This window comes from Amblyraja radiata, chromosome 12 (genome assembly GCF_010909765.2).
Source record: "Amblyraja radiata isolate CabotCenter1 chromosome 12, sAmbRad1.1.pri, whole genome shotgun sequence".
NCBI lineage: Eukaryota > Metazoa > Chordata > Chondrichthyes > Rajiformes > Rajidae > Amblyraja > Amblyraja radiata.
Window position 1 is genome coordinate 35,841,611 of NC_045967.1, and position 20,800 is coordinate 35,862,410.

Sequence of the window (20,800 nt, forward strand, 5' to 3'; positions counted from 1 at the left end):
TATTGTCAGCATTTTTTGTTTTAGATTTTCAGCAGATTGTTTTAACATTTTGCATAGGCAATTAGGGCTGGTGGCACCACAAATCTCAAAGAAATGAAATCTAGAAATTATCATTGTCAAATCATGGGCATTTTTGTTTGATGTAGCCTGACAACATGGTCATCCCTCAATTCTGCTAATATGTAATAAAACGGAACTGTAGATGCTGGTTTATACCAAAGATGGCTACAAAATGCTGGGTCGGGGCGCATCTCTGGAGAAAATGGATAGGTGACATTTCCAGTTGGGGCCCTTTGTTAATCTGAAGCCTCACCTATCCATTTTCTCCAAACCTGCTGAGTTACTTCAGCATTTTGTGTCTACTCTTAATTCTGCAACAAAGTATTCTCAAAATAAATTAGTTGCTTCTCTTTCATTCATTAGGTAAAAGTTTGCCTTTTATCTACTTATTCAAACAAGACTGTTAGGATATTAACAAAGTGTACTAATTATATTTTGTATGTTTGAGTTGAGTGAGTTGTTTCAGTTTCCTGTTTGCGTTAGTAATCAAGATTCCAGATGGAAGTCCTTGCACGTGAATTTTGGGTGATTGAATCTTGATTTATATCTGAGAGTTTTATGTCATGATTAAGTCACTTTAGTGCATACTAACTGTTGTTGCGTGTATATTGTACACCTACCGGCTTAGAATATAGATTTGGTATGGTTTGCAATACAGTTTCCGTGGGAAGTTAATAGTGATTCAAAATCAGGAATGTCGTATGCATTCAATGAAAGTTCACATTCTCCAGTGATGCTCATTTCTATGTAATTTAAAGGGATCTCTCTGAACAGGTTGGCGCTGCAAACCTGACTGAGTCCCCATGAAAGGTCTGTATTCATGTGGCTTCATTTTTTTGAGCCCTTGACAGAACATCTCCCAACCCACCCCAGACTTGTCTGATTTCCTTTGCCCTCCTTGCATTGGTGAAATGTGTGATGGAAAACCCCAGAGTCTACAAAGCCTGTGCAAAAGCATGGGCAAGTGTGCTACCAAACGTCCTAATGGTGGCCAATTACAGCACACTTGCTGGTCTGTATTAAACTGATTACTTAAAATAGCTTTACAAATGCTAAACCAATTTTAAGGCAGTCGACTTTGCTCCTTCTCTGTGGAAGCTTTCATTGTGCATATAATCATTATCATCATAATCATACTTTATTAGCCAAGCAACAAATGAAGAATTATAAGATCAAAGCACACCTATTCCCTTTATCATTTAGACTGTGTGCTATTAACCATAGACGAACACCTGCAACACACAACTTGCTCTCATGACCACATCTTTCCTTGGTGAATGGCTTCAGCTTTGAATCAATGTGAATTCCAACTGAAATTCTAACCTGCACATTTCAGATACTCTCCCACAGCCAGCAGAACCTTCACCACATGTGTTACACAGCCACACCTGGTGATCACATTCCCTTTTGTTCTCTTGGCCAATCCCCTTTTACTTTGCCTGTTTTAACTTTTGTTTTGCATTTGTAAGCTTTTCCAGGTTTTATGAAGGGTAATTTATTTAGAATGTGTAGGAGTGAACTGCAGATGGTGGCTACACCGAAGATAGATACAAAATGCTGATGTAACTCAGCGGGTCAGGCAGCATCTCTGGAGAAAAGGAATAAGTGACGTTTCGGGTCGAAACCCTTCCTCAGACTGAGAATCAAGGGAGAGGAAACTAGAGGTGTGAAAAGGTACAAGACAAATAAGAGCCGGTATGAAAATGTGTAGAACAAATGAGCTGGAATAGTTTCCCTCTTCCCAAAGTACACTTGGTCAAATGAAACCAATACTTTTGAATGGTGAACGAATCCTAATTCCCACATGGTGTCCTCTATGGGAGAAAACTACTGGTTAGAATTTGCCTTTATATTAGATATTAATCTGTTTCCCGACCTCTGTAATTTGACAGTACCCATTTAATTGATCTCACATTACTTTTAGCTGTGCCTTTGCAGTGCTTGGAGGTAATGATGCTAATAAAGTGGATTGGAAATAAATTCAATTGGAATAAAAAAGGACTTTCACATATGCGTCACGTTGACATTTTTTCCTCGACACTTCAGTGCTTCTGTGGAGAAAAGGAATGGGTGACGTTTTGGGCCGTCTGAAGAAGGATCTCGTCCCAAAACATCACCTATTCCTTTTCTCTAGAGCTGCTGCCTGACCTGCTGAGTTACTCCAGCATTTTGTGTCTATATCTCCAGTGTAAACCAGCATCTGCAGTTCCTTCCTACACGTTTCAAAGTGCTTGACAGCCAACAAAAGTCACTTTGTGTCATTCTGCTCCCTCAGACATTACTGTGATACCATTTAGACAATCTGTTTATAAATGATGATTGAGCTCTAAATACCAGCTAGGGTGGCAGGGAAACTCCATTATTTTAAGAAAATATACTGTGATATTGTATGTCCACATGCAGCATCCAGGACCTTATTTACTATTTCAGATGATGCAGTCATCGCACTCTGCTGGAGTGTAGGCTGGATGTTGTTTTCTGGTCCCTTGGGCATGAGAACAATGATGCAAAACTAAATCCTTCTAAAAAAACATTGGGAAATGATAGAAGCAAAAGCAGTAGGAGATTTGAAATTGGAATTAATTTGTTAAATCATTTTCTATTTGTTTACAGTTTTCCACAAATTCAACATCTATTCTGGAGTTGTATCGTTCACATGGAGAAAATCTGGAGCAAAAGAGCGAGGTAACAGAACTTCAGACTAATGCTGAACCAGAATTGCAATTTGATGTGTGATGCACAAATACTTTTCCATGTTATTTTAGCTGAAGTGGTAAATTGATGTAAAGAGGAGAAAAATGAGTACAATTGATATTTACAATGTTGAGCTTATGCCCGCTGTTCCAATGCCTTACTCTGTTCAAATACTACTACCGCCAAGCTACTCTGCAGTTTGTTCAGTGTTTTGTTATTCAAATGAGACTTGCTGTTCCATTATCGTGTCTAATTTACCTTTCCTTTAAATGGACAGGTGTTTTGACTTCCATGCATGCGGACTTACTACCTTCATACTTGCGACATTTCATTTTAACGCCTGGTCCCATGGGCATTTGCAGTTACTCATCATTTTTCACTCTTATTAGCCGAGGCACCAGGTATTAGTGTACTGTGGTGAATCAGGACCTAAAACTGATTTACAAAGAAAATGATTTTGAATGGGGGTTGCTGCTGATTTTGCTTGGAGCAACGAAGCTAACTTTAATACATGACTGAGATTAGACTTTAGAGATGCAGTGTGGAAAGAGGCCCTTTGGCCCACCAAGTCTGTGCTGAACAGTGATCAACCAGTGCACTAGTGCTATACTACAAACTAGGGACAATTTACAATCAACAGAAGCCAATTAACCTACAGACCTGTACGTCTTCGGAGTGTGGGAGGAATCCAAAGCAGCCAGAGAAAACCCACGTGGACACAGGGAGAACCCATGGTCAAGATCACACCTGGGTCACTGGTGCTGTAAGGCAGCAGCTCTATCATTGGGCCGCCCCTTATGTAACATGCGTGGAAAACGGTTTGGACTCTTTTTGGGGGTGGAAGTCTGGAGTTTATTTTTAAGAAAATGTCACTATGTCCTATCCATCCTGTTTAATTTGGACTTGTTTTGGGTTTTCCGATTTTTCATTTAATTGCAGTAGATGTTGCTTGTTGTATTGCCTTTATTGCCCATTCCCAATTGCCTTTTCCATCCTGTGGCTTTGGAGGGAGGTTGAGAGTTGACCACATATTCGCCCATAGACGAGCATTAGAACATAGACATAGAAGGCAGAACAGTAATGGGCAGTCTGGCCAATAATATTTGGGCCCAACATGAAGTCTAACTAAACTGATCTTGCCTGTTTCTATATGATCCATATCTGTCTCTGTTCCTTGAGCTCCCATGTGCCTAACTAAAAGCCTCTTAAATGCCAGTATCGTATCTAAATGTTATATGTTAATTACCTGTAAAGCTGCAGCAAGTAAGAATTCTATTCTTTGAGTCCCCGTGCATATGACAACAACGCATTCTTGTCTCTTTTTAAGAATGCTAGTTTTTGTGACGTATGGAGCTGTAGTGACCAGATGGGTTTGTATGACAATCTGGTAGATATATGGTCACCATTGCTCATGCCAGGCTACTTCCATATGCAACTTCACGGGATATATTCAAACATGGTTTGATAAGTGACTGGTACGGTATGTGCCAAGCGAGAGATCGAGCCACCACCCCTGGCTATTCAATGTAATTACTGTTACTAAGATACTGCCATAGACATCCTGGGGATGTCACCATTGACGCAGAAACTAAACTCGACTAGCTGCAAATGCTGTGGCTGCAAGAACAGATCAGGGACTGATCATCCTGCCGTGATTGATATTTCCCCAAAGCTATATTGCCATCAATGGGATGCAAGGCAGGAATTTGATTGAGGACAGTCTAGATGCGCAACTCCAACAGTGCCAATCATTCTGCTTCATTGACAACCCATCCACCACCCTAAACATTCACTCCCTCCAGTACTGGCACACTGTGCGACTATTGTGTGTACCATTTGCAAAAAGTCCTGTTATCTCTTGCTGAAGCTACGTTCTCAGGACCTCACAAATTCCTGACATCTGCCACCTAGCTCGACAGGAGAAGCAAATGCATGGACGCACAACAACTTGCAAATTCCTCTCAGATTGGACACCACAAAGCGCATTGTTGATTCTTTTCAATGACTGGATTTAACTAATGGAACTTCCTACCCAACCCAAGAGTATTGTGGAGTGATTTAAAATCTACTGTAGTTTTCCAAGAGGATGGTTTGTGATAGTCTTCTCAAGGATCAATGGAGATGGGCAGTCAACTCCTCCAAGCTCAGGGAACTGGGTCTCTGTGTATCCGTTTGCAACTGGATCCTCAACTTCCTAATCAACTGCCTTTCTCCTGCATAACCGTTAACACAGGGGCACCTCAAGGCTGTGTGCTCAATCCCTTGCTCTACTCGTTCTATACCATAACTGTGTAGCCAGACACAGTTCCAACTCCACTTTAAATTTGCCGGAAACACCACTGTTGTCCCCAGCTCTGTTAGAAAAGGTATGACGTCTGGTGCTTGTTGACCACGGCGGCAGCTCCTCCGGTGCTAGACAAACATCTGCCTGGCGTGGGATGTTTACATGATGATGGAGTTTAATTCCCTTGGGAGGTAGTTGTGTAATGAGAGTATGGCCAGAATGGTGTGGGTCATTGATATTTTGCTGACATTTTGCAGCAGTGCCTCCTATAGAAACCTTTATTGATGGGGAGGCCAGTACCTGTGATGGACCATTAATAAAACTTAAATAAATGTCTAAAAGACAAGTGAGGGCCATTTTAGGAGTATATCGGAAGCGCAGTTTAACATCGTAGAAAGCTTTTTAAAGTACCCTTATTTTCCAGTGGGTTACCAAATTACATGTATATTTAAACCCTTTACGATTGTTAAATTTCAATGAAGATCTTAGCTTCCATTTCCATTTATCTTAGGGTTGTGGATGATGAGCTATTTGGAAAAAGCCCAAATGACAAATATTTATATTAAAATATTGATTGAGAGTATTGACAGGCAGTTATTTGGTAACAAATACTACAGCCCATTGAGATGTTGACATTCGTTGTGGGAAGCAGGGTTGGCTGCATGGTAAATAGTGGCAGCAATTTTGTTTTACCTTTATTTCTTAATCCAGAAAATAGCTATTTTCAATTCTACATTCTTCCATAAAAAATGAGTGACATTTGGTATTCTTTGTGAGATGCATTTTATGACAGTAGGGTTTTCAATAGCTTGGAATAACAAGCTGTTCTGTTCTATTGAGTGTTTTGGGGTTTGCTTTTATCCTCCAAAGGTCCTGTGGATGTATTCAGTTTTTTTGCATTATCTTTCATTCATTTGGTCTATATCTCAATATCTCCATCTATTTCTTGTTTCCCTTTCCCCTGACTCTCAGTCTGAAGAAGGGTCTCAACCCGAAACGCCACCTATTCTTTTACTCCAGAAATGCAGCCTCCCCAGATACCTTTTCCTGCAACCGCAGGAGATGCAACACCTGTCCCTATAGCTCCCCCCTCAACTTTGTCCAGGGACCCTGACAGTCCATTCAGGCTAAGCAGAGGTTCACTTACACCTCCTCCAACCTCATCTACTGTATCAGTTGTTCAAGATGTGGACTCTTATACATCGGTGAGACCAAACATAGACTGGGCGATCGTTTTGCTGAACAACTTTGCTCAGTCCATCTGGACCTACCTGATCTCCCGGTTACCAAACACTTTAATTCCGCTTCCCATTCTCACACTGACCTTTCTGTCTTGGGTCTCCTTCATTGTTAGAGTGAGGCTATTGGCAAATTGGAGGAACAGCTTCTCATATTTCGCTTGGGCAGATTACAGCCCAGTGGTATCAATTTTGATTTCTCTAACTTCAGGTAACCCTTGCATTCTCTCCCTTGCCATCTCTCCCCCACCCAAGTCACACCAGCTTCACCAGCAACTGCCCTAGAGAAAGGGCAATGTGACTGGAGTCATGACCTTGCATCCACTTTAGTGTCTGAAGTGGATTTTCAAAATAGTGCATTGTATTCCCAAGAATGGTCTGACTAATGTATAGCAGAATTGTAGTTATAACCATTGTCCCCTTTCAGATATTTACATATTGTTTCTCTATGTTCAGCGCATACATCTCATAAAAATCATTGTGCTTTCCCAATAGTTTCAATATCTCTACATGTCTTTTTCTGTTTCCTCATTTCATATATACACTGTTCATATTTCACTGAATGTACAATACCTTGCATTTAATTTCCCAGTTGTTTTCCAAGTTGCATACTTAATATGCATGTAATTTGGGTAATAACCTCTGTCTTTAATTCTCTCCCTAATTTTATTGCAAACTGCAGATGTAAATCATTTATAGTGAGGATTTGTGTTTTCCTTTTATTTTAACACTCTTCTTATCTAGCCCTAATTACTATTCCTGGATTTTCATGCTTTTAAGTTTTACTATGAGTCTTTCATGTGGTTCCTAATCAAAGACCTTTGGAAAGTTTAAATAAATTACATCGGGAGTTCCACTCACATCTGAAGTTTCATAGTTAAGCAAAACTTTTCTCAATTCAAATTGGCTGTTTCTTATTAAGTGTGATATGTATGTTGGTTACTCCACCCAGCACTTCAATAGGCTTGCATTTACTTTTCATAGTTTAGTTCAGATTGTGCCCTAGTTTAGTTATGGTATTTTGTTGGCTCGTCTCCAGTATTGTAGAGCGTTCCTCACGCCCTCTGCCATATATTTCCCCAATTGTGTCTTCTAGTTCCCTAAAAATATGACGCAAAGGATTTGCTGCTACTCAAAAAAAGTGGATTTTCAGTTTATTTTCTTCATGATGTTAACGATTCACATCAATATGTAAAAGAGGGACTGGTGGTATTTAATTTCTTTCCCTGTTTCCATGACTTTCACATTTTCCCTTGATCATACAGCCGGCCGAGAGTTCTGGCTGAGTTTAGCACGGCGGCAAAATGTTTGTGGTCCCAGAATGATGTTTTCTAGGGATCTTTACATGATATTGTGCAGAGCTGGAGTTTGGCAAAGCTCCAGTATTTGGTGTGGATGCTGTCCCAAAGATGATGTCAGCGTGGAAACAGATGAGCTTGTTGTATGGATTGCAGGTCCTTTCCTTGTTTGTCTGCAAATCCCTCCACCCTCCTCCTCCCACCTAGCTTCCTTGCACACCCCTAAGCAAATGTGAAACATTGTCAATTCTTCAGTCAGAATGGGAATGATATCATTGTTACTGTTCACTGCCACCGTGCCTCAGCTGTGCATACAAGCCAACATTTGGTTCCAAACCCATTGGTTCCTTTGCTTTCATATATATTTATTTTATACAGTTAGAGGTTATATTTTAGCCTTCCACAGTGATTTGAAACAAACCTTTAATATAGAAAGAAATAACTATTTCCCAAAGTCCCCCTCCATCTATTATTCTATTGACCTATTTACCTCTATAGGGTATCTTCTACCTTGCCCATGTGATATTTTCTAAGTGAGCCAAGATGTTAAATTTTAGCTAAACACAAAGTGCTGGAGGAACTCAGCAGGTCAAGTGGCATATGTGTGCGGGAATGGATGTGACATTTTGGGTCTGGATCCTTCCGACTTTTAGCTGCCAGGTCAGTCACAAGTGGGCAACATCACTGCTGAGAGGAATCTTGCTGTTATCTTTATTTCATATTGATGCATCTTTGGGAATCATTTTTGGAATTTTTCTCCAGCGCTCAATTGATATATTTTCAATGGTGCTATGATTAAAATCGATTGACTTGGCCAAGAATGGAGATCGAATTTGGAATTTTTCTGCTTTGTGCTACTGGAAATGTGTTACTTCATCACAAAGCGGGGAAATATAGCAACATCTTTTCCTCTAGTTACCATGGTTACACATGCCAAGCTAAATGTGTGATTTCCGCAGACTTGTATATCCTGACAACATAGAAGGAGGCATTTGGACAATTGTATCCATGTCAGCTTCCAGGCAATCCTTTTCCCATGACATAATTCCCTGTAGCCTATTTTCACTTTTATATCCATCAACTCTTTGATTCTTCACTGCCAATCTATAATGGGGGTAATTTACAATTACCAGTTAACCCACCATCCAGCTTGGGAGAAAACTGGAAAACATGGTGGAAACACACACAAAGGGAGTATATGAAGATTGTACACGAGTACCACCACGGGACAGGATTGAACCCAAGTTGCTGGAGATGTGAGGCTGCAGCACTCTCTGCTGCACCACTTGCTGTTCATTGAATTATTACTGCTTTGGAAAACGTGCAGCTTTAGGTTCTGGCAAGATGCTTCTGCTCATTTAGTGATGAATTGACCTGTGCGTTTTTTTTTTAGATTGCAAGGCACGTTGTTCAACAACCAATAACTGCAGCCACATTGAGACACACACACACACACACACACACACACACACACACACACACACACACACACACACACACACACACACACACACACACACACACACACAGATACACACACAGATACACACACACACACACACACACACACACACACACACACACACACACACACACACACACAGATACACACACACACACACACACACACACACACACAAACCCAGATACACACACACAAACAGATACACACACACACACGCAGATACACACACACACACACACACACACACACACACAAACACAGATACACACACACACACACACACACAAACACAGATATACACACACACACACACACAGATACACACACACACACACACACACAGATACACACACACACGCATACACACACACACACACACACACACACACACACACACACACACACACACAAACACAGATACACACATGCACACACACAAACACAGATACACACATACACACACACAAACAAACACACACACACACACACACACACACACACACACACACTCCCCCCCCCCATCAAACTGGAACCAGCAGCATAAAATAGCTTGCTACATATTGCCAGCCTATCCAGAGCCGTCCATGTTGTCAAGCAACCAAAGTGTACAGCACGCTGCTGCCTTATTATGGGTATGCTGAAAAGTGCAGGCCATCCATATCTGGCTTGGTCATGGCTAGACTGAATCTAGTGCTGGTACCTGACAATCAGAAACATCAGGCAAAATGGACGACTCCTAAAAGGTTGCCTTTTTCCCCTTGTCTTGCAAGATAAGACTTCCTTTCTTTTGGGGTAGTATTGGAGCCTTCCCTTTTATTATTTTACAATGTACAAAGTAGTTATAGGATTGGAAGCATTTTAATCAGTCCTCAAACACACAAAATAATTTCTCAATATTGTTTTTTTGATATTTGCCTGTTTGATCTCTACATGTTCTGAACTGTCAATAGCAGTGTCCCAGCTCTAATCCAGTCAATTTCCCTCAGCCCAGCTTCCTTTTGGGCTTTATGTATGTTCTTAGTGTGTCTGTCTGAGCTTTGCCATGGAATGGGTGGGGCAGATAAAGTATTCTTCTCGCACCAGGAAACAATTTGTTGTGAAACCATGAAAGATGCAAAACCCTTTAGATGAAGGCAACAGCTTCTTAGCTCCAAGATCTGCTTTGGAAAAGCTGGATCCTGCATTTTGATATACAGGTACCTTCATTAGGTCGATTTTTATGTGGCAAAAGTTGCTTTCATTATTTTAATCCTTGTTATATTTAGGAATTGAGTAATTTTGTGCTGGTAATGAGCTTCCTGAACTTGTATGGTTCCTCGGTGAATATGCTGTATATACAGACAATTGACCACATAGCGTGTTGTTAGCTAGTATGTAACATTATTATGGATGCCACTTGCATGAAATTAGTCTTTACATTTGAAAGTTTTAAAGTGGCATGGAATTTGAACACCAAAGAAGGCCCTGACCAGAGATATGAATCCTCTGCTATTATTTAATGAGCTTGACTCTGTCAGGGTCACTGCTGGATAACTCGTGCATCTCCTTCTGGGTAGTTTTTATTTTTGGTCATTGACTGCAAGGTAAATGTAAGCAAGTTCTCTAGTGCCTAAAACATCTCAGTTGATGCCTCCTCATTGTTTTTCTGGCATACCATCTTTAGTCTCCACAAAATGATCCTCCCTCCACTATTTATAGCAGTAGGTTATCAAGAAGGAGAGGTGAGATTAGTAAATTACTTCACGTTCATTTATTCTCCCACATAGTGTTTTTGGGCAAGTGGACAGTAGAATATACAATCTAGTATGGAACCTCATACATTTTTAGATAGAATACAGATTCCATAATTGCTTTTACTGAAATAAACTTTCTTTTGATTTGTTCTTAAAAAGTAATTCTGAAATGGATGACCCTTGCCCTCTAAATCTAATCCTAGCATGTAATGCTCTATTGTGGCTGAGAGTTCCCCATATTATCTTGTGAGTTCTGTTGTTATTTTTGATTGCTGACAAGCACAACTCTAGGCACTCGTTACCCCCATGTCCACTTCTGAACTTCTGCTAACTGTGTTCAGGCCTGCATAATAAGTCGAGCAACCAGGAAAGCTGCTGCCTCACAGCTCCAGCGACGAGTGTTCAATCTTGCAATCTACCACTGTGTGTTGTTTGCACATTGTCTCTGTGACTGCATGGATTTCTCTATGATACTCTGGTTTTCTCCAATACCACAAAGACAAGCAAGTTAATGGGTTAATTGGCTACTATAAATGACCCCTGGTGTAATTGGTAGAATCTTGGTGATGGAGGTGGGCTGGATGTGAATGTGGGGAGAATAAAATGGAATTGATGTAAATAGATGTTTGATTTTCGTCATGGATTTAGTGGGCGTCAGGGCCTATTTCCATGCTGTATATTTGTATCTCTACAGTCATCATGCCAATCTCACCCTATCCAGATCCTGGAAATGTATCATGGCTGGGTCTAAATATTGGAACTCCTCACAGAGAAAGTGAGCAGAAAGGAAATTTCTCTGAGAGCCGATGAAATGGCCACATTTGGCTTCAACATGTTTTATTCGCTTCTATATCTTCAATTAGTTTCAAAGTGTTCACATCCATTTTTAAGCTCTCCTGTCTGGTGTTGGCTTTTACCAGAGTACTACTGAACGAAAAAAGGACACACAGTGCTGGAGTAACTCAGCGGGTCATGAAGCTTCGTTGGAGAACATGGATAGGTGACGTTTTGTATCAGGACTCAATCTATCTACCTTTTTATGTTCTCCAAAGATGCTATCTGACCCCCTGAGTTATTCCAGCACTTTGTGTCATTTTATTTTGTAAATCAACATCTGTGGATCCTTGTTTCTACACTACTGAAGGAAGTTGCTTAACTCTTGTTTTCTCCGTCTTTCATATTCTATTAAGCTGGGAATCTCCAACAGTGGTGTCTCATATTGCCTCTGGGTTGCTTTGTCTACATTCAGCCCTAGGGCAGCAGTTGGTTTGTTTCCATATGTGTGCTAATGACAAGTAACCCAGCACCTGTCCTGAATTCCTTCATTTGATCCAAGGGAATGGGGAGTGTGGGGAGATGGAGAAAAGGGCACAAATCCAAGACAAGAAAATGAATTCCAACTCCCACCCTCACCACATTTGTGCAGTAAACATATCTTGGATGCAGCCCTAATTCCTTATTGAGAGTCACCAAGATCGAAACATGATATTGGGACATTTTCACTTTGAGAGTTCTGCTTCCTTTTTCTCTCTTAAAATGCATTTAAATGCCTGTGTGTTCACAGATTGCTCAGCAAGCAACTGCCTTGTAATTAATGCATTAACCTTTGGGAAGTGGGCTGGGTCTGTTGCAATTTTCTCTCAATGGCTGACCCCTGTCCCCACCCTCCCTCACCTGTGACAATGGTTAGGGCCAACATTGTGTTGTGAGTGTCCTCAAGCCATTGAGATCCATTCTCCTGTGCTTCACCCATGGCTAGTGCTTCAGGTAATTGCATTTTCATTAGAATATAAAATGACTGGCTAGGTTTTTAAAATCTAAAACAAATGAGCAGTAGGGACATTTTAAAAATTGTAGATAGACACAAAATGTTGGAGTGACACAGCGGGGACAGGCAGCATCTCTGGAGAGAAGGAATGAGTGACGTTTTGGGTCGAGACCCTTCTTAGACTGAAAGTCGGGGAGAGGGAAACTGGAAGTATGGAAGAGTACAAAGAGCTTGTAAGGTGTGAAAATTGTGTCTTATTCCTGACTTTGTGATTTATTTTTTCATTTAATTGTGTTGAGAGAAAAACAAGTGTTCCAGTTCAGGACCTTTTGGAATGAGTTCTGCACACATTTGTTCAGTCATCGCATGTGTGAAATGGGGCAGTGGAGTGATGCTAGCAATAGGATGTTTAAGAAGGAACTGCAGATGCTGGAAAGTCGAAGGTAGACAAAAATGCTGGAGAAACTCAGCGGGTGAGGCAGCATCTATGGAGCGAAGGAACTAGGCGACGTTTCGGGTCGAAGTGGTTCTATGTTTCTATCACCCGAAACATTGCCTATTTCCTTCGCTCCATAGATGCTGCCTCACCCGCTGAGTTTCTCCAGCATTTTTGTCTACCTAGCAATAGGATGAATCGCATCAGATGTTCATTCATTTACCTGATGCCTGAAATGGATGCAATCATTTTTAAAAGCAATGCTTTTAAATGCATTGTTTCAGGTGTATACCTATTTTCCTCTAATCCAATGTCTGATGCAGATGAAAATACTGAAGGGATCCCAGCAGCTTTTTTTGTTGAACTCTGATAGCCTGCAACAGTGATTAACGTAATGGCACTTAGCAAAGGTTGTAGTGGAGGAAACCAGAGTGAAAATGGCTGCTCATGATAAGTGTGGAGGTGTAAGTAATGTTTGCCTAAAAACTGGATGAGGGTTTAAGGTCAAGGGTATGGGAAAGAGTTTAAATGTAACTGGTTTGGAAAACATAGAAACATAGAAATTAGGTGCAGGAGTAGGCCATTCGGCCCTTCGAGCCTGCACCGCCATTCAATATGATCATGGCTGATCATCCAACTCAGTATCCCGTACCTGCCTTCTCTCCATACCCTCTGATCCCCTTAGCCACAAGGGCCACATCTAACTCCCTCTTAAATATAGCCAATGAACTGGCCTCGACTACCCTCTGTGGCAGAGAGTTCCAGAGATTCACCACTCTCTGTGTGAAAAAAGTTCTTCTCATCTCGGTTTTAAAGGATTTCCCCCTTATCCTTAAGCTGTGACCCCTTGTCCTGGACTTCCCCAACATCGGGAGCAATCTTCCTGCATCTAGCCTGTCCAACCCCTTAAGAATTTTGTAAGTTTCTATAAGATCCCCTCTCAATCTCCTAAATTCTAGAGAGTATAAACCAAGTCTATCCAGTCTTTCTTCATAAGACAGTCCTATTTTTTTATTTTATTTTTTTATACAATTTATTGACACCCCAGGAATCAGTCTGGTGAACCTTCTCTGCACTCCCTCTATGGCAATAAGGCAGGTATAGTGGGATAACTACAGTAGAAGCTTCCAAACACTGGAGAAATGCTGTCAGTGTAAAATTCTCCAGATCCATTAGTTGGATTGGCAAACTAATGTCTCTTACCTCTCCCAGACTTGCAATCTGAGTATCGAGACCCAGATCACATTAAAGTGGCTCCAGGAGCTGGGCCACATTGTCTGCATGCCTGCGTCAGACTCCCAAAGTGTCCACTCCAAGCTCTAAAGAGGCATTTGATTCCTTGAAGGAAACTGAAATGATTTAAAAAAAAAAAAAAAGTATCTTTGTGTGGATCCTGCACAGATCATTTCACTAACTTTAACACAATTAGAACTGTGGTGGAAATTAGTTAACTTCAACCTGAGGGGCTGTCTAAAACGCACTGGTAATATATACCAAAGATAGACAAAATGCTGGAGTAACTTATGCCCCTGTCCCACTTAGGAAACCTGAACGGAAACCTCTGGAGACTTTGCGCCCCACCCAAGGTTACCATGCGGTTCCCGGAGGTTTTTGTCAGTCTCCCTAATGGTCAAAAGTGTTTTCCGCTTCTTCTATGTTCCGGCGATTATTTCAAAAAATTCCAAAACTGGCCGCGACTAAAAATAGGTTGCCGTTTTAAAAATCGGTAATTTTTTAGACCTTCCACTACCTGCAACCTCCGGCAACCACCTGCAACCTCCGGCAACCACCTTCAACTAGCATCGCAACCGGCTTTGACAAAAAAATTACCGATTTTTAAAACGGCAACCTATTTCTAGTCGCGGCCGGTTTTGAATTGTTTGAAATAATCGCAGGAACATAGAAGAAGCGGAAACCACTTTTGACCATTAGGGAGACTGACAAAAGCCTCCGAGAACTGCATGGTAACCTTGGGTGGGGTGCAAAGTCTCCAGAGGTTTCCGTTCAGGTTTCCTAAATGGGACGGGCATAAGAGGAACAGGCAGCATCTCTGGATAGGAGGAATGGGTGGAATTTCGTGTGTCGAGACCCTTCTTCAGACTGAGAGGGAGACAGAGATAAGGATACCACTTGCACGTCATTTAAGTTGCAATAACAGAGAATGGGACATGAAACTTGAAGCTTTCAGGAGGCTTGTGCTAAACTTTGCATTGGAATGAATCAGTAATATGGAGTTAAAAACGTTCAGGATAGTTATCAGGGGAAAATATCTTTAATGTATTTCTGTTTGTTGATACTGGTCCACTTCAGTTAAAATATCAGCTGGACTGCTGCATCACTGTGACACTTGGTGGCTGGCATCAGCAATTGCATGCAGATATGGCCTAGCTTTTGAATATGCTTTTTCTGATTTATGTGAATCCAATTTAAGACAAAATCCTATCTCAGAGTCAACTGCATCCAAGCATTGACTCTTTAACATAGGCTTTGTCATGGAGGAGTCCTGATAGTGTTTTTTTTTTAAAGGATTATGAGGTACACTTGGTGTGGTCACCTTCAGTGGTGCTCCAGGGACAAAGGTCATCATTAAATATCTTGTGATTTTTGATTTGCAGTAAAAAGCTTTTTCTAATAAAAGCTTTAAACATATATATATTTTGTTTTCAACCCAGATATTAGTGGTTTGAAAATAACTGTGATTAGGGCTTGAGTACTTTCTGGAAGACCATGCTTGAATGTTAACAAAGCAATCATTCTTCAATGCCCAGAACGGCAGTGTTCAGAATCCACAGTAATTCCACTCCTGTTAGGTTTTGGCTACAGAAGAACTGGTCACTCTGCCCCTTGGGATGGGCAGGAGAGTGGAGCTGAAGCCATGATTTTTACTGAATTGTCGAGCGGCATTGAAAAGCCCTATGGCCTTTTCCTGCTTCTTTTCTCTATCACAATTTAGCCTGATATAGGTAGGCCTGCACACCATATGTCTGTATATGCAGTTTCCAGCAGGAGATTATAAAACGCACAGGCTTTGCACATATATATTGCACTACGATCGAGATCCCTGAGTGATGGTACTTTTCCTCCCCTCCCCCAATGGCCCTGTGGCTAATTACTGTGCCTGCAACGTTGCCGCAGCTGATATCCACTAGCGGCAGGGAAGTGTTGGACTGTGAGACTTGCTGATTTGCATGGTTCACTAGATCCATTAAAAAGACCAATTTTTATTACTGCCATGGAAAGCAGAATTAAGCCACGTTATTTTGTGAGACCAGAGCTGTTCAAGAGGAAGTTGTCTTCCCCTATGTTACTTGAATGGAAGTGAATCCATTTTAATAATTAGCATATGTGATTTCTGGACAATTGGGGCATTTAGAAGGGGGGGGGGGGAAGAAAAAATAATGTGTTTTACAGAAGCTGAATTGAAGGTTACTGCTGCTACAGAATACAGTTGGTTAAATATGTTTCTTTGAAACTAAATGTAAGTTCAAAGCTACAGGTCATCGTTGCAGTACATGCGATTGTGTTGGTGTTTCCTCCCATCCCAGGCACTCCTATTAAACCACACCCTTATCCAGCAAAAACTGTTGCAGTCATACTGACGGCCATTACATTCCTGACATTCGGGTGTGGTTAATATTGGTTCATGTATTTTAATTGGCCGTGAGCCACTCCCTGTCTCATGGAGCTTGTACTGGACACGTAGTCTATTTCGCATCCGTTAGAGTTGTGGCTTTTTCCCCCAGTTTGGTTTGCAGGCAAATTTGTTTTCTTTTTGTAAAACACAAACTTATTGCAGACCTCATTTTACACAGGATGGAAACATCTCCATTTACTTTTTGTTAATTAACAAAGATGCTTTTATGAAATCTAGAAAATTGAAAAAAGATGACCTACAGTATTTTTATTCATTATTGCTTCTAAGGTTGTGAACAAGAGAGTGTTAGCTGGAGCAGATGATACTTCCCAAAATCAGCTAGCAAAATGTGGAATCGGAGCTTTTCAATGCATGTTGATCCTTAACATTTCAGGATCCTTCAAAGCAAGCTGATTTGAAGTCCAATATTTTTTTTCCTTGACTATACCATTTATTAAAAACCTATATTGTTTCTGTTTCCAGTACTTTCCAATGTGGACGAGAGCCCTCAGAGGTCCCAATATTGACCCCCTATCTGCCTGAGGGCTGATATTACAACTGACAAGCTCTAACAATCTGGGGGGGGTAAAGAGACTGGCTCTCTCATCCAGAAAAGGTTAAGGGGTGAACCAGCTGGAAGTCTCCTTAAAATTTATGACATTTTATGACTGGCATAAACAAAACGATATCACCTACACTATGCAATTGAAGGCTAATTATCCCTACAAAATACAATATTCTAAATACAATAAAGAATTTGAGGGAAATATTTTCCTCTGTAAAAATGCTGCAGAATTTCTACCACAATTGATGAATGATAGTGATGCTAGATATGGGGGAAAGCGATAGAAATATGTCTATAGTGTTAGATGAAGGTTTCTTGATCTATTTTTGTTCTGCAATTATTTGTAAGCCAGGTGGCGGAGTAGGGAGTTCGGAGGAGATTTGATAGCGTTTCTGCTCGAGATTGCTTCACGGGGATAGAAATGATTGAGCTTCAGGTGGAATGTGCTTGATTCCCACGTTTCCCTCTTCCCCCACCCTCGTCCAGCCCACGGCTGAATTACCTTCTGACACTCCCTGTCTTAACTCGCACGCGAAGAATGATCACTGGCACGTGTGCACATGCAGCCTGATGTGACTGTTCAAAAATCTAAAGTCTTCCTCAAATCAAGTGCTGGCGTGTGGGTGGAGAATCAGAAGTGCATTGGGTAGATGGTAGAAGGAAATCAAACAGGCATGTGAATGAAGCCTTTTGTTGACAACCAAAACCTTCCTGATTCAAGTTTGCTATGGGTTTTTAACTGGAATCCCATTGCTGCTGCTGAAAATATTTGCATTTGCGTCTTGGTTGGAATATTCATCTGCAACCTGTGTGCATCCTCTGCATCTTGGACTAATTGTACCAAGCCGTAAAAGGTGCATCATTAATCAGAGGTTCTTAGAAATTAGTCATTGCTGTATTTATAGGCAGTCCTCTGTTGCACCCAGCCTCAATATCTTTCCTCTCTCCAGCACTGGTATAATTTTGAATCCCGATGTTTCACTTTTCCCCCTGACCATTATCATGGAAACAGAACATTTGAAGAGGAGTAATTATACAAATTATGAATTGAATCTGGAATGTTCTGACCACATCTCCACCAATGCTTTGTCCCACCTGGGTCCTGGGAACTCTCAAAGTCAGATTCTTATATCATGTTTAATATTGTTTGTTGTTGCCTTACATATTTATTTTGGTGTACCTTTGCTTTTTATTAGCCAAACTGTCCAATTGATGGAGCTGAACATACCTCCTGTGGATTTGTGTGGGTGATAGGTGAACTTTGGTAAAATGTTAGAAACCGGTTTGACCGGTATTGTGCGGAAAAGTCATCCAGATTGACATAAAAAGTAAAACTGCACGCCAGGTCTTTTCTGGAAAAAGTCTCAAACATAATCTTAATTACTTTTTCCTTGACAGCACTAGAGTTCTGGTATATTTGTATAAGTTACAGTTTATACCTGTTGTCAGTGCAATGTTAATAAATTGAGTCAACACCATTCGACTTTATCTTCTTTCTACACTGTTAGAGTCTCAAAGACTGGATTGCCTTGTGGTAACTGATTAAGGCTGACATTGTATTCTGCTATTGTCATTCACTGGAGCTTAAATTTTATTGAGTCAAAACGTTACTTGCATTGTGAAAACATTTTACTGGTCTCATCTTGGTTTACGATAGCCCTCTGACTCAGTTTGGATTGGTAATCTTGCGATCCAAGTATATGATTTGAGCATAAGTACAATAGTTGGGGAGTGCAGTGCTACTGGGGATGATGTCTTTCCAATAAGTAATTAATCTGTTTTTATTTGCTGTTTTGAGTGGACTTGATCCCATTGCATTCTTTTGAAGAGCAGGGCACTTACCACATTGTCCTGATGTATATTTATTCCTCAAACATTAGTAGTAAAACATAATATTTGGTTAGGGCTGTGTATGGGGAACTTGCAGTGCCAAAAGTTGTTTTAGGGCCTAAAGCCAATGAAGTACTCTTCGTATTAATCTAGTTTGGGATTTCTTGACCTTTTGAAATAATAAACTTATGTCTTTCGTCAAGGTGATCTAAAATCATACCCTATATGCACCACAAAACTAATCAAGTTTGGGATTCCACTACTGGCCACATCCACTCCTTCTACAGGTACTTTCCCCTACAACCGCAGGAGATGCAACACCTGTCCCTTTACCTCCCCCTTCGACTCCATCCAAGGACGCCCAACAGTCTTTTCAGGTGAGGCAGAGGATCACTTGCACCTCCAACCTCATCTACTGTATCCGCTGTACCAGATATCAACTTCTGTACATCGGCGAGACCAAGCGAAGGCTCGCCGATCGTGTCGCTGAACACTTCTGCTCAGTCCACCTTAACCTACCTGATCTCCCGGTTGCTCAGCACTTTAACTCCCCCTCCAATTCCCGATCTGACCTTTCTGGCCTGGGCCTCCTCCATGTCAGAGTGAGGCCCAGCGCTAATTGGTAGAACAGCACCTCATATTTCGTTTGGGTAGCTTACACCCCAGCGGTATGAACATTGACCCCTAACTTCAAATAGCCCTTGCTTTCCGTCTCCATCCCCTCCCCCTTCCCAGTTCTCCCACCAGTCTTACTTTCTCCAACTACATTCTATCTCTGTCCCACCCACTGCCCTGAAGAAGTGTCTCAACCCGAATAGTCACCTGTTCCTTCTCTCCAGAGTTGCTGCCTGTCTCGCTGCGTTACTCCAGCATTTTGTCTCTACCTTCAAGTTTGTCCTCTTAGAGAAGGAAATCTGTTGCCTTCCCAAACACGTCCATTCTTAACTGCCTCTGGAAATTACTCTGCTCCAAGTAAAAAGGATGTGCGAAAAATGTGATCCTGCCAGTGACACTCAAGTCACATGAATGTATTAGAAATCAGTGGATATTCTTGATCAGGGCATCCACTGCATTCAATCATCTAGCTTTCATCCAAAATTATGGTTACTGAATGCTCCTGTTTTCCAGGGTCAGACTGGATGAGGTACTTGTATCTCCAGGTGCAGTGTGCCATCATTTCCTCCCCTCCCCTTACCACCCAAAAAAATCCCCTGCTTCACAAAACTCATTCCAGACAGACGATGAGCAAATGGTGCTTGACAACCTTGTCGAATTAATGGTCTTGCATTTTGATATCATGACGCATTGGTACAATGGGAAGGTAACTGGAAAGAATCTGAATGATCTGCCAAGTAAACAAAATCAATCAATATGTCGAACTGAACTCCAATATAGCATCCCTGTTTATTCCATGCTATTTGTCAGGGCACAGTAAGTACTCTGTGCCATTCCTGCTATGCTGGACCGATAATGCATTATTTATAGAATGTGTGACTGACTGTGCTTCAATGGTGTAATGTCACATATGTGTCATTGGCTGCACTTTGGTTTTGCACTTATACTGTTTATGTCCAATTTTTCGAACATGGGCTATGAAACAGTTTTTTGGCCTCTCCAGACTAAGCAATTTACGTTTTGTTTAGCAATACTTCACTGTGCTGATCTGGCAATTCCCTGCATTTGATTTGGGAAATGGTCAGCAGACTTGAAACTAAGCAAAACAAAAATTAATGGAAAACCAAAGAGTTGGGTTTCAGCCATTGATTTTCCTGTTAACAAGTTATGACGGAAGAGC

The 20,800-nt window shown here is 41.2% G+C and overlaps 1 protein-coding gene across 5 annotated transcripts in view; it reads left to right on the forward strand.

Moving 5' to 3' along the window:
- LOC116979074 (Krueppel-like factor 12) overlaps nt 1-20,800 on the forward strand; it is a 134,193-nt gene that overhangs the window by 20,433 nt on the left and 92,960 nt on the right. For all 5 annotated transcript variants that reach the window (XM_033030515.1, XM_033030516.1, XM_033030519.1 and 2 more), the window contains exon 2: nt 2,674-2,745. In XM_033030515.1, coding sequence (XP_032886406.1) covers nt 2,674-2,745 — 72 coding nt within the window. The remainder of the gene's footprint in view (nt 1-2,673; nt 2,746-20,800) is intronic.